Source organism: Pezoporus wallicus, unplaced genomic scaffold, assembly GCF_028554395.1.
Source record: "Pezoporus wallicus isolate ANWC-B61680 ecotype Strahan unplaced genomic scaffold, APGP_CSIRO_Pwel_v1 contig_5116, whole genome shotgun sequence".
In the NCBI taxonomy this organism is placed as follows: domain Eukaryota; kingdom Metazoa; phylum Chordata; class Aves; order Psittaciformes; family Psittacidae; genus Pezoporus; species Pezoporus wallicus.
The window spans coordinates 369457-381875 of NW_026642000.1; the positions used below are offsets into that span (position 1 = coordinate 369457).

At 37.9% G+C, this 12419-nt stretch overlaps 1 protein-coding gene across 2 annotated transcripts in view; it reads left to right on the forward strand.

The window, feature by feature from the left end:
• The window catches only part of PIGG (phosphatidylinositol glycan anchor biosynthesis class G), an 82262-nt gene that overhangs the window by 14012 nt on the left and 55831 nt on the right, over positions 1 to 12419 (forward strand). For both annotated transcript variants that reach the window (XM_057426503.1, XM_057426504.1), the window contains exons 7-8: positions 4652 to 4869; positions 7551 to 7832. In XM_057426503.1, coding sequence (XP_057282486.1) covers positions 4652 to 4869; positions 7551 to 7832 — 500 coding nt within the window. The remainder of the gene's footprint in view (positions 1 to 4651; positions 4870 to 7550; positions 7833 to 12419) is intronic.

Sequence of the window (12419 nt, forward strand, 5' to 3'; positions counted from 1 at the left end):
AATTTAAGCTATAGCATAATGTATACATTCATTCTCCGAGCAATGTTCATTCCTTTTAAATGGAAAAAGATTAAGTTGGATGTTGATTAAGATGACTCACAGTCAGCTGGAAAGGCAGAATGACCTTTACATGCTCTTTTATGAAGAAGACATAGAGTGCTCTGGATTCAGCCACTCCAATATTAAGTACAAACCAGAGCAGTACACAAAAATATCGTATTGTTCAAGTGTGCTTTCAGTGTATCTGTTTAATAAAGAGCCGAATGGAGGCAGCTCAGTAACTTCTCTCCTCTCCCCCCAGTGTTTGTTCATGCAAACACATTTTCAAACCAAGAGCTCGTACAGCATTTCATGGGACTTGGATTTTGAAGTACAGAGGAATCTTCACGGTTAAACCTATTTTTAGGTAAATTTTTAATGAGAAACTTGAAGCTCTACCAAAGGCATCATTATCTTGAGAATGATTTTTTTGAAACATACTAATAAATGCTAATGTGAGACATTAGCTTTTCTTTTGATAGAGATGGACACATGCAGCTAAAAAAATCTGAAAAGGAGGATAAAAACAGCTGACAGAAATAAAGCAGCTGAAAGAGGAAGTATCTAGAAACTCTGAGAGAGTTCATAGCTCCCTGTAGGGTAGGCAGCTGTAGGTAGTAGTGTTTCCCTTATTCTGAACTTCTGAACATGACACCTGAAGTAGGATTGTTACAGGATTGTTTCTTTGAAAGGCACTTTGTAGTGGAATGAAGAGTCATGCTTGAGGGGTAGTTGGATGTTGTTATTAAAATGAATCTCTTCAATTTGGAACTAATTCTGAACTTGTGTCAATTGGAATAAATTGATTGTTACTGGAAGATTTATATATTGAAACTGGAGGAATCACTTGTATGTTATTCATTCTTTTCTTACAAATATAACTTTCTTTTAAATTGATTGCTGCCTGTGAGTAGAACTAAGTGAAATTACTGCCAAACAGATGCTTGAGAAGCAGAGCCATTTGCTTGTGATAACACTGCTGAAGTAGAAATTGCTAGTGAAATACTATGCAAATAAACCATTGCCAGTGCTTTGGGAATCATGTAACTCATAAGCTTGCTTTGGATTTTGCTCCAAGTTTAACTTGTGAATATCCCATGCAGAAATGACTTGCAAATGTTTCTCAGCAGATACCTGACTACTTCTTCAACAGAGTCTATGACCTGTCTCATTTTATACTTACTGCAAACAAATGTACCATTGAAGAGATTATCATTGGAGTTCTCAAAGGAAGTTTGGTAGTCATGGTCCTTTATTTCTTTCTGTAGGATCTTTAAATCATTCACTTAATGTATCTCAAAGATATAAATGTGGATCTGACTAAAGCAGTCCTCTTTCTTAATGTAGACAGTGTGGGTCTGGTGGACAGTTTTATGGAAAGAGGTTGGTTTAAGGTTGGTTTCAAGGTAGGTTAGATGGAGCTTTGACCAACCTGGTCTAGTGGAAGGTGTCTGCCCATGGCAGGGGGTTGGAACTAGGTGATCTTTAAGGTCCCTTCCAGCCCAAATCATTCCATGATTCTCTGAACTGCTAAGGTAGATGAGAATGAAATAAAAATGTTAAAAGGAACAAAGAGGTAAACTGAGCATGAAGAGGGAGCAGAACAGGAGCAGAATATCTGGAGAGAATCAAAATGTAACTTGAACTCATTTCAATGTTCTGTTTAATGAAATAGTGTCAACTCAAATCTCAGTTTGAATAGTGTCATTTCAAATCTTCCGGTCCATTTGTTTGAAGCTCATTTTAGAAGATTCTGTCTGGATTTCTGGATTTCATCAAAAGTATGAATATTTATCTCACTTCAGATATACTGGAAGAGGAACTTTCTGTGGAATTCACTGTTCAAAGAACTACTCTAGGACAGTGAAAGGCCCCATGAGCACTGACAACTATCTCAGTATACAAATGTTTGCTGCCGGCTGAATTGTACATTTTAGCAGATACCCTCTGTCATAGCAGAATCTGCATGCTTTGCGATAGCTTGGGAGACTAAAGATAGCTTGGACATTCAGTTAAACATTACTTTCTAAAATTCTAACTTTGAATTCAGGCTGTAGTAGACCACAAATTGTCTTGCAATGATAAGAGGCTTACAAATGGTAAGCACAGTTCTTTCGTAACTGTACTAGAATCGTGAATAGAAATACTTCATTTTCATTCACTTGAAATAAAATTTAAAATTTCTGGGTTTGGGAATGCACTTTTGCTGAAGAGGCTTAGCAAAGAACATGGTATGTTTTTCCCAAGTCTGATATACTGTTGATCTACCAGGAGTAAAAATTAACTGTAACTTAAGTTCTTTTGACACCAAACCTTACTTCAGTCATTGCATTAACCCTTGTCATCTGAAGCTACACAGCAAATGTGTTGCCCTACTTTTAGTTAAGAAGGTAAGGGTTTCAAGATGGGAAGACGGTATCTATCTAAATCTGAAATTTCCAAATTGTCCTTTTTTTTGCCTTTGTCATTAGCTTACAAGTGAAATTGCAGGGAAATAGCATGGATTATTAATGTGAAGTGAAACCAAACATATGTTTCTTGCAAATAATGAAGATGTATGTGGATGTTCACACATAGCATAATGTCCAGTGAGATACAAGTTTCTGAAAGTTATGCTCATGTTGTCTTTGTGTTGTTGACTAAATGCATGCTGAATGAATCTGATTGCATACTATATACAAATGACTGACATTTTAAACACTGTATGGCATGTTGGACTATGGGGTGATGCCTTTGTAAAATGAAGAGGGAAAACATGTCTTAAGTGCTTTCAGGAACAACACCATTTTTCATTTACAGTAATACATAGAACTAACCTAATTGTTCTATTAAAAAAAAAAAAAATCTTGAAATTAATCTGGCGTGTAGTGAATAGAATGCTTTTTAGGTGCGTGTGGGATCCACAGTAATAATTCTGGCAGAAATCGTTTTCATTTTATTTACTTATACGCTTGTAATGAGCACTCTACAATTTTTTTTGAATATGTGAATATAGCGATGCTCTTCTATTTTCATCTGCAGAATCTGGTTATTGTCACTGCTGAATATATCTTTTGGGGAAGTAAGCAGTCTATTGAGACTCAGCTTTTTGTGCTGCAGCTTTTTGTTTAAGTGTTTTGTAATGGGAAAGTTGATGAAAATCAACATTAGTTGGTGGGAGAACAAAGTGGTAGACTACTTTCATGTGTCTTTGAATTGGTTCAAATCACCCTTTGGTATGTATGAACAGGAAAAATTACGTAAAGTAAGGATTCTTTGGAATAACTAGGGAGGGGAATATATGTAGGAAGAAAGGTACTACAGTTGTACTTGGGAAGGACTTCTAAAATGTAGGATTTGGCTGTTTGCTTCTTTCCTGTTGTCCTTGCTTAAGCTTTTAAAATACATTTAGAGAGAAAAGAGTAATGCAGACATGTTTCAACAGTACGAGAAAGAAAAGAAACTGTATCGTCTCTGTACCTATATTAAAAAGCATACTTGCATTGAAACCTGAACCCTCAGAATTCAATGGTTGATTTAAAATTATTTCCTTCAGGGACATAGTCTAGGGCTAGTCATGTTCTCATCTGTGGTTCTGAAAGCAGATCAGAGTCTTGGCGTGTGTTGTGAGTGTTCAGCTTCAATGCATTTACATGTATCTGTATCAGAAGACTTAATTAAAACTACATTTCTAAAGAAAATATTACCTAGGTATAGACAACAGATACACGGCCTGGAGGGTTTTTTTTCCCCTCTTTGTTTTATTTTTCCTCTATTGTTTGGTTTGTTGTTTTTTTTTTTTTTTTTGTTTGTTTGTTTGCTTATTTGGCTGGTTTCTTTGTTTTTCTTCAGGTCAGGTTTTTTTTTTTTTTTTCCAGATAGGTCACTATGAAATCACTTTCCACCACAAGGGTCTTGCTTTCACAGGTTGGTAGCAGCCATCAGGTTTTCTCATTTTTAATGAAGTTAAACTGTGGGCCATACTTATACTATGGCATAATTACTAAGTTTCACGGCTGAGGATTGCTTTTCTAGCTTCATAGTACAAATGCCTGAAGCCAAACTCTGCACTTCAGCTGTTAACTTTTCTATTACTGCTTCAGAATCTTGCATCCCACGTGTTTAACTTCATGTTAGCAACAGATTCTCCCTAGTTTTGCTGCAGAATCAAGGCCTCTAATATGATGTGTATGTTCTTTGGTGTTTTGTCCTGAGATCACCTATTTGATAATTTCCCATTTGACTTGTACAATTTGGCCTGGATAAGAGTGGCTCCAGTGGAAAATATTACCTTTTTTTTTTTTTCAGGATTTAAAGTATTTGAGTAAGTTTGTCCTGGAAACCTTTTGTAAGAGTAAATGGGTGTTTTAATAAATTTATCACTTTTAGAAGTCTTGACATTTTATTGGGTGAGAGATTAATTGCTTTTATTTTGAGGAACTGGCTCATTACGGTCTTGCTGCAGAAGGATAATGTAACGTTCTAGGTGCGAAAAACATTTCAATCCCCGTAGCAATTTCTTTTAAAATACTATACAAACCAAAATACCACATCTCTAATTAATCTTCCTTTGTTTGTGGATCCTCTTACCTTTCTTTTTTTTTTCTGTTTTATTTTTTCCCCTTCTCCTTAGATCCTGGATATGAACATTTTAAGATAGCAGAAAAGTCTCATGCTAATTGGATCAAACTGTATTTAGAGGGGAATAATTCAGAAATACTCTTGAATCTTGGCAAAAAAGTCCTGAAGCAATATTTGGAGGCCCTGAAGACTCTGAGTTCTTCACTAAGCAAGCAAGTGGCACAATATGACATGTATTCGATGATGGTTGGGATTGTCATCATTATGGAGGTAGGAAAATGTATATTTCTGTGAAAAAGCTAAGTGCACTAATGTAAAAGTTTTTTGGTTTTTACTATTTTGTATATCCTTCTATTGGTCTTTAGAATTACTGAGTATGAACTCTTAGAGTTGGCTGACTTTCTGGATGAGGTTAGTATTCTTGTATGACCTGGTCTCTAAAATGATTCAAGAAAGCTTTTGATAGAAGCTGCTTATAGTAAATATGCAGATGTGCTACGACTTAAACTAGTCACATCAGTTAGCCTTCTACCTTTTGAGTATCCTTACTGTATTAAAAAAAACCCCAGCATCTGTCAAGTAAGTTCCTACCCGTTCCTCTTTATCTAATAGTGGGCATAGCTGCTGAGAGCAAACAATACCTTGTATGGTCAATTTCCACAATTCTCAGAGTTGTTCTTCGTACTGATAGGTGTAGAGCCCAGAAATAAATGCTGTAAGGTGCTGGATTACCACTTCATATCTCATGTAAGAATAAAGATAAGATATCACATGTCTGGAATTTTAAGTGGTTGTCTGCAATTGATAATTTGGTCAAATCTCAAATGCTAGAAATATGCTCTGTGGGAATCCTTTGAGAATCATGCTTAAGGGAAAACAGGCATGGACACTGAACTTCTATGTATCAGAGCTTGCACTGACCTTCTAGAGTTTCAACTTTTGTAAGGGTAAGCACTGTTCCATTGTTCCATGGAAATACCTACTTTAAGCTTAATTTAGTAATTGCGTGTATATAGTGCTGTCCAAGACCTTAATTGCTATAGCACTGGTCCTCTTCAGTGCCTGGAACAAATAACAGTACATAAACAGCTATTTAGTATTTGAGCCTCTTTTGTCCTGGCAAGACTTTATGCTTTCTGTATACACTGTTCTGTTTAGAGTATGTCTGAAATGGTTTTCTGGTAGACTGCTCTGTGCGGTTTATCACACTGCTAACCACTTCACAGGAATTAGTTCCACAGTGTCCTTAGAAAATGGATGGTAGGTTCAGTTCCCACTCTGCAGAGGTATACAAACCTCAGTGTAAAGCTTAAGTGCTCATAGTTTGTTCCTTTGCTTTGAGAACCTATACGTTCAAGCTCTTGACTGTTACTTTGGACCTGAAATATTGGTTTAAATTTTATTTTTTTTTTCCTGGAGTGTAGTTGTAGGCATTTACTGCTTCTACAAAACAGATACGAGGTATTTTACTCAATGGGCCTTCATCAAAAGAAATGTGCAGCTACTAACCATGGAAATTTTCATTGAGAAGAGCTTGCTCACCATCACTGTAAGACTTGGTGCAAAACTGCGACAATGTCTTCCTTTCTCCAGTGCAGTGCTCCAGAAACTGCCTTGCTTTCCAAAATCTTTTTGCCTTGATATGTATTTTCCAACCTTTACTGAATAAATAAGGGTAGGGAATCTCACAGGTGGCTTCAAACTACACCATCCCATAAATGTAATTTATCCTGCATTTCAGATGAGGATAATACCTCTAGGACATGAATTGCTAGCAGTGCATTTGCTCAAAAGAGCTCAATTTAGGTTTGTAGATAGCTACAATTCAAGTGTTTTCCTATCATGTCTGCTGTTTATGTTTTATGTGTTGTGTTAAAGGTTAAGACCTAAGCCAGTTTGGTGCTATGATAACTTAACCTTTTCGTAAACAAATGAACTGTATGAAGTAGAATATGAAGAAGAAGGAAGACTGCGGCACTGCTTTGCATTTTTTTTTGGTCTGCTTTACCTCTCTGTATTATGGGAAGAAGTTTAGGCAGAGGTCTTCTAAGTGCTAGTGAAAATCACAGGTTGGCAATGGTCTGACATGGTTTTTATCTTGATTTGTTTTCATTTTGCGCTAGCTCAAACTGATCGAACTCAGTCTAGTCCTAGCTCCACCTGTGCCCCTTGCAAAGCATTTTAGCATGTGGTTGAATTTTCCTTTTACCTGTAAAGGTTTGTACATGGGTAGCAGAAATTATTCATGATATTATTAATCTCTACTGCTACAGTTACTTGAGAGGAAACTTTGAATTCTTCCTGATCTGTGTGCAGGTTAGGTCAAAGTGAATGTAAAACCAGTCAATCAAATGAAGATGAGAAGAGGTACAAAAAAATTAATACCAGGAGAATTAATAAGCTTGAAATACAACATACACTTGTGTGATAGTGTAAGAACTTTCCCTGATCTCGGAAAGTAACTCTCAGTATCTCTGTGTATGTGTATCTCTCACATTGTGAGATAAATGGCCTTTGGCAGTGTGTGTATGTAGCTTTAGGCATTTATAGGTGACAAATAATAAGTCAAATTTGTTCACTTAGGAACTATTTTGATATCGGGTATTAAACCTTTAACTTTTGCAGGGAACAAAAATCATGCATGTGATCAGTTGCCACAGATAAGGAACTCTGCTAACTTGTGTGTCCAGGCCCTTAATAAATAGAAACAATTTTTATTTCTTCCATTTATATGGTAATATCTTACTGGGGATAAAAAAATCCAGTATAGTTCTTCACAGATTTTTTTTATGAATTGTGTATATCAGCAGAATGACATGGTATAAGCAGAATCACAACAGTGTGATTTTTTTTTTTTTTTCTTTTTTTTTTGGTATGTGTATGTGTGACTTCTCACTCTATGTTTTAGCTAACCCAGATTCTTTAAGTATTATTTCTCTATTTTATTCTAGGTTCTGCTGCTGCTTTTGCTTAGCATTCCAAAAGCCCTGAGCAGCAGGGCAGAATTTGAAGTGCCGCTTTCCCCTCCACTCTTCTCCCTGCTGTTTTACTTGATGTGTCTGATGCTTTGTGCAGTTCACGTCATTGTATGCACATCGGCAGAAAGTTTATGCTATTTCTGCAGTATGTCCTGGTTCACAGCAATTGGAGTGATGGTGCTGATATCTGCACTCATGTGTGGTATTTTGTCTGCCATTGCAAAGATCCTCGATAATTCCGGACTTACAGTGAAGGTGAGATCATGCATTAGTTACTGTTCAGAATGTTTCGCTCATTATGGCATACTTTCAGGTAAGCTTTATGAAGGTTTTCTTTGTGTATACTTAAATAATTATTTGTAATGTAACTTGAATAATTAAAACGTGTAATTGAAAGATATTGTATTCACTGTGGCCTGATACTGATTTCTGTAAAGAAGATCACAGAAGTGCTTATTTTTACATTACTTAAAGAAGTGTTCTAATTAGCATAAATTATTTTGCAGTTAATGTGGGAATTTATGCTGTTACACAGTGATATTTCACAATTGCAATTAAAGTGGATCTATGATATTTTGCAACAACATGCAGTGGTGATGATCCATCCTTTTGCAAATACCACATACATTAGTACTCTAAGACTAATAAGAAAACATTTTGCTAGTACCCTTTCTTATATTTGTATTCTTAATGCTTTTTCAAAATAGTTTTGAAACTGTAACCGAGAAAGCAAAATTAATCTGGCTCTTCTACTTTTTAAGTTAACTTTAGAAGTTTTTTAAGTTTATGAAATTGAGTTTGTTACAGTCTTTGGAATGCTCAGAAATGTTCTCAGTTGTGTGAGTAGTTACCATCTGTAAAATAGGTTGATGAGCTTTATTGTTGTATTGTTGAGTAGTATTCAGGTAATATCAAGGAAATAGAATTTGCAATGTCTTATTTAATTGTTAAACTTAGTGTGCTAAGAACTGTTACTCATATCATAAAATCAGTCTCTAGCTGTTTTTTTTCTGATATTTGTTAGTGGTATCTTTCAAAGGTATATGAAATTCAGTAAGTTTAATGTTCATAGTGCTCTATTCAGTGCTGTAGCCTCTGTGCAGTACTGTCCTTTGTCAATCTGGGTTTCTTTGAATCACTTTTGGGATTTTGTATCTCTTTTCTTAGTGTATGACAATGTGTGGAAAGTGCATTGCTTTAGCGATATGATGACATTTCTCCTAGCTAAAAAGCAAACTTTCTGACTTAAGCATCTAATAACTGCTGTATTCATATAATTCAGAAAACTCACTGCCTCTGAGTGGAGATTAATGCTGCACTCAGTGCAGTTCGTTTCAGTATATTGAAAACTATTAGAAAGGGAGTTGTTGATACAACATGGTATTTCATTCCCATGTTTTTATTTGTTGACCACATAAAATTTAGGTGTGTCTGTTGATCATTTAGAATCACAGAATCATAGAATGGTTTGGGTTGGAAGGGACCTTAAAGCTCGTGCAGTTCCAACCCCCTGCCACAGGCAGCGATACCATCCACTAGACCAGGTTGCTCAGAGCCCCGTCCAACCTGGCCTTGAACACTGCCAGGGATGGGGCAGCCACAGCTTTCCTGGGCAACCTGTGCCAGTGTCTCACCACCCTCATAGTGAAGAACTTCTTCCTAATACCTGATCTGAATCTCCCCTCTCTCAGTTTAAAACTGTTATCCTCTGTACTGTCAATACATGCCCTTGTAAAAAGTCCCTCTCCAGCTTTCCTGTAGGCCCCTTTAAGTACTGGAAGCTGCTCTAAGGCCTTCCTGAAACCTTTTCTTCTCCAGGCTGAACAATCTCAGCTCTCTCAGCCTGTCTTCATAGGAGAGGTGCTCCAGCCCTCTGAGCATCTGCATGGCCTCCTAAAGGTCTACATCCTTCTTAGGTTCAGCTCCAGAGCTGAATGCAGGTATTTAGGCAGACTAAAATAGAGGAACAAGTCAGTTAACAGTGCCTGCTCAGTTAAATCGGGGAAAGAAGTTTCAGCTCAGATGTATAACTGCAAACAGAACAGTCTTTGTCAGCGTAAATCACAGTTTGCTTTTGGTACTGAAAATTTTTGTGTCAAAGTAATATTAATGTTTTGCTGCCAAAGCTAGTGATGCTTATGGGTTCGGTTTTTTATATGGCAGATAAAAGAAGAAGGTAATGTGAATGGAGAAATCTGTTGAATGAGATGACTAGCTCTACAGCGTATTAGCACTGCTGGTACATTGTTGTGTGTTGGTCTTGAAATGGACTCAGTTCACTTCTGCTGTTTCCAAACATTTATTAACCCACAGATAATTCCTTGTGACACGCACTGCAGTAGGACTAACTTTAAAGTAACCTTATATGACCCAGGTAGAATGCTTTCCTACTAGGTCGAAGAATGTAATCTGGGAAAATAATGCTATTCCTTGGCTATTACTAAGTTTAGAATAGGCTATTGGTTGACAGGTACGAGGTCTGCCTTTTTAGTTTGTTCTGAGTCCTTGGGTTTCATTCCAATCTGTTCTTGGCATGTTTTCATTCTTGGTGGGAGACAGCTGCTGGTGTGAACAACTTCCTGTATGTGGCTTATATATTGCTAATACAGCAGCTCTGTCAGTGATCACAGCAGCAACTGAAAAATGTCTCCTGGAATTCAAAACTTGAATTCAGTAGAAAGGCTTTTCTTATGAAAGGAATTAATTGCTGGCTCCCTGATGGAGGCAAATAATTCCTCAAGGTACACATACAAAGAATCACCCATACAACCTGTTGGAAGCTGTTGTGCTTCTGGAATGAATCTTTCTGAGGAACTTTAGAGGAGAGAGTTCTATTTACCATATTACCCATAATCTGTTGGCCATTTCTGATGATTCCTCCTCATCAGCTATGCATAGGGAGAATGGACAGGAGTATGTGTGCAAAGTCACAGAATCACAGAATCCTAAGGGTTGGAAGGGACCTCAAAAGATCATCTAGTCAAACCCTCCTGCAAGAGCAGGGTAACCTAGAGTACATCACACAGGAACTTGTCCAGGCGGGCCTTGAATATCTCCAGTGTAGGAAACTCCACAACCCCCCTGGGCAACCTGTTCCAGTGATCTGTCACTCTCACAGTAAAGAAATTTTTCCTGATGTTCACATGGAACCTCCTATGCTCCAGTTTACACCCATTGCCCCTTGTCCTGTCACTGGACATCACTGAAAAAAACCTAGCTCCATCATCCTGACACTCACCCTTTACATATTTGTAAACACTGATGAGGTCACCCCTCAGTCTCCTCTTCTCCAAGCTAAAGAGTCCCAGCTCCCTCAGCCTCTCCTCATAAGAGAGATGTTCCATTCCCTTAATCATCTTTGTAGCTCTGCACTGGACTCTTTCAAGCAATTCCCTGTCCTTCTTGAATTGAGGGGCCCAGAACTGGACACAATATTCCAGATGTGGCCCCACCAAGGCAGAGTAGAGGGGGAGGAGAACCTCTCTTGACCTACTAACCACACCCTTTCTAATGCACCCTAGGATGCCGTTGGCCTTCTTGGCCACAAGGGCACATTGCTGACTCATGGTCATCGTCCTACCCACCAGGACCCCCAGGTCCCTTTCCCCTTCACTACTGTCCAGCAGGTCAGCCCCCAACCTGTACTGGTACTTGGGGTTGTTCTTCCCCAGATGCAAGACTCTACACTTGTCCTTGTTGAATTTCATCAAGTTCCTCTCCACCCAACTCTCCAGCCTGTCCAGGTCTCGCTGAATGGCAACACAGCCTTCTGGTGTGTCAGCCACTCCTCCCAGTTTAGTATCATGAACGAACTTGCTGAGGGTACACTCAGTTCCCTCATCCAGGTCATTGATGAAAATATTAAACAGCACTGGTCCCAGCACCGACCCCTGAGGGACTCCACTAGTCACAGACCTCCAGCTAGATTCTGCCCCATTGACCACAACTCTCTGCCTTCTTCCTTCCAACCAGTTCTTGATCCACCTCACTACCTGATCATCAAGCCCACACTTCCTTAGCTTATCTGTGAGGACGCTGTGGGAGACGGTATCAAATGCCTTACTGAAATCAAGAAAAACCACATCTACCGCCCTACCATCATCCATCCACCTAGTTACTTGCTCATAGAAGGCTATAATGTTGGTCGAACATGACTTCCCCTTGGTAAAACCATGTTGGCTCCTCTTAATGACCCCCCTCATCCTTGAGCTGCGAATTCCTTCTTTTCTGATGGCAGGAGTAGAATCCTGGTTCAGGGTTTTGCTAGTTAAAACAACTAAAAGTATTTTCTAAGCTCATGCTATATGATAAAATGTAGGTATTTTAAAAGTAACTAAGATAAGCTCTCCTGTTAATGGCTTCAGAGCTTTTTTTCTACAAATTGTTTCCGTTCACATCTAAAGATTTCTCTGAAGTGCTTCTCATTTGTAATGCTTTCTTTCCACTGTGGCTGAATATAGAAACTGATTACCAAGTTCATGAATTTTCTGAAGACCAGTGCAGGCAGTGTTAGCATCTGCTTCCTGACTGTTGTTTATAGGTTCTGATTACTATATTTCTAGCAGCACCAGTCCCTTTTTTTAATGACACTTCAGGCTTTAAATAGTTCTGCAGCCCTTTATGAATTACAGAAAATTGACAAAAATTCTGACTTCATGGTTCATGGTTTCATTGTAATTGCTTGGTAGTTGACTTTAAGTATGGTATTTACTACTAGTAATTGTATTTTTCCTATTTCTGATAGAAATAAAACTGATATTTTTTTAAAAATGGAACATAAAAGTTAATGCTTGTCAAATACAGCTTTTTGAGAATTTTCATTATGCATAATTGTAGTGTTTG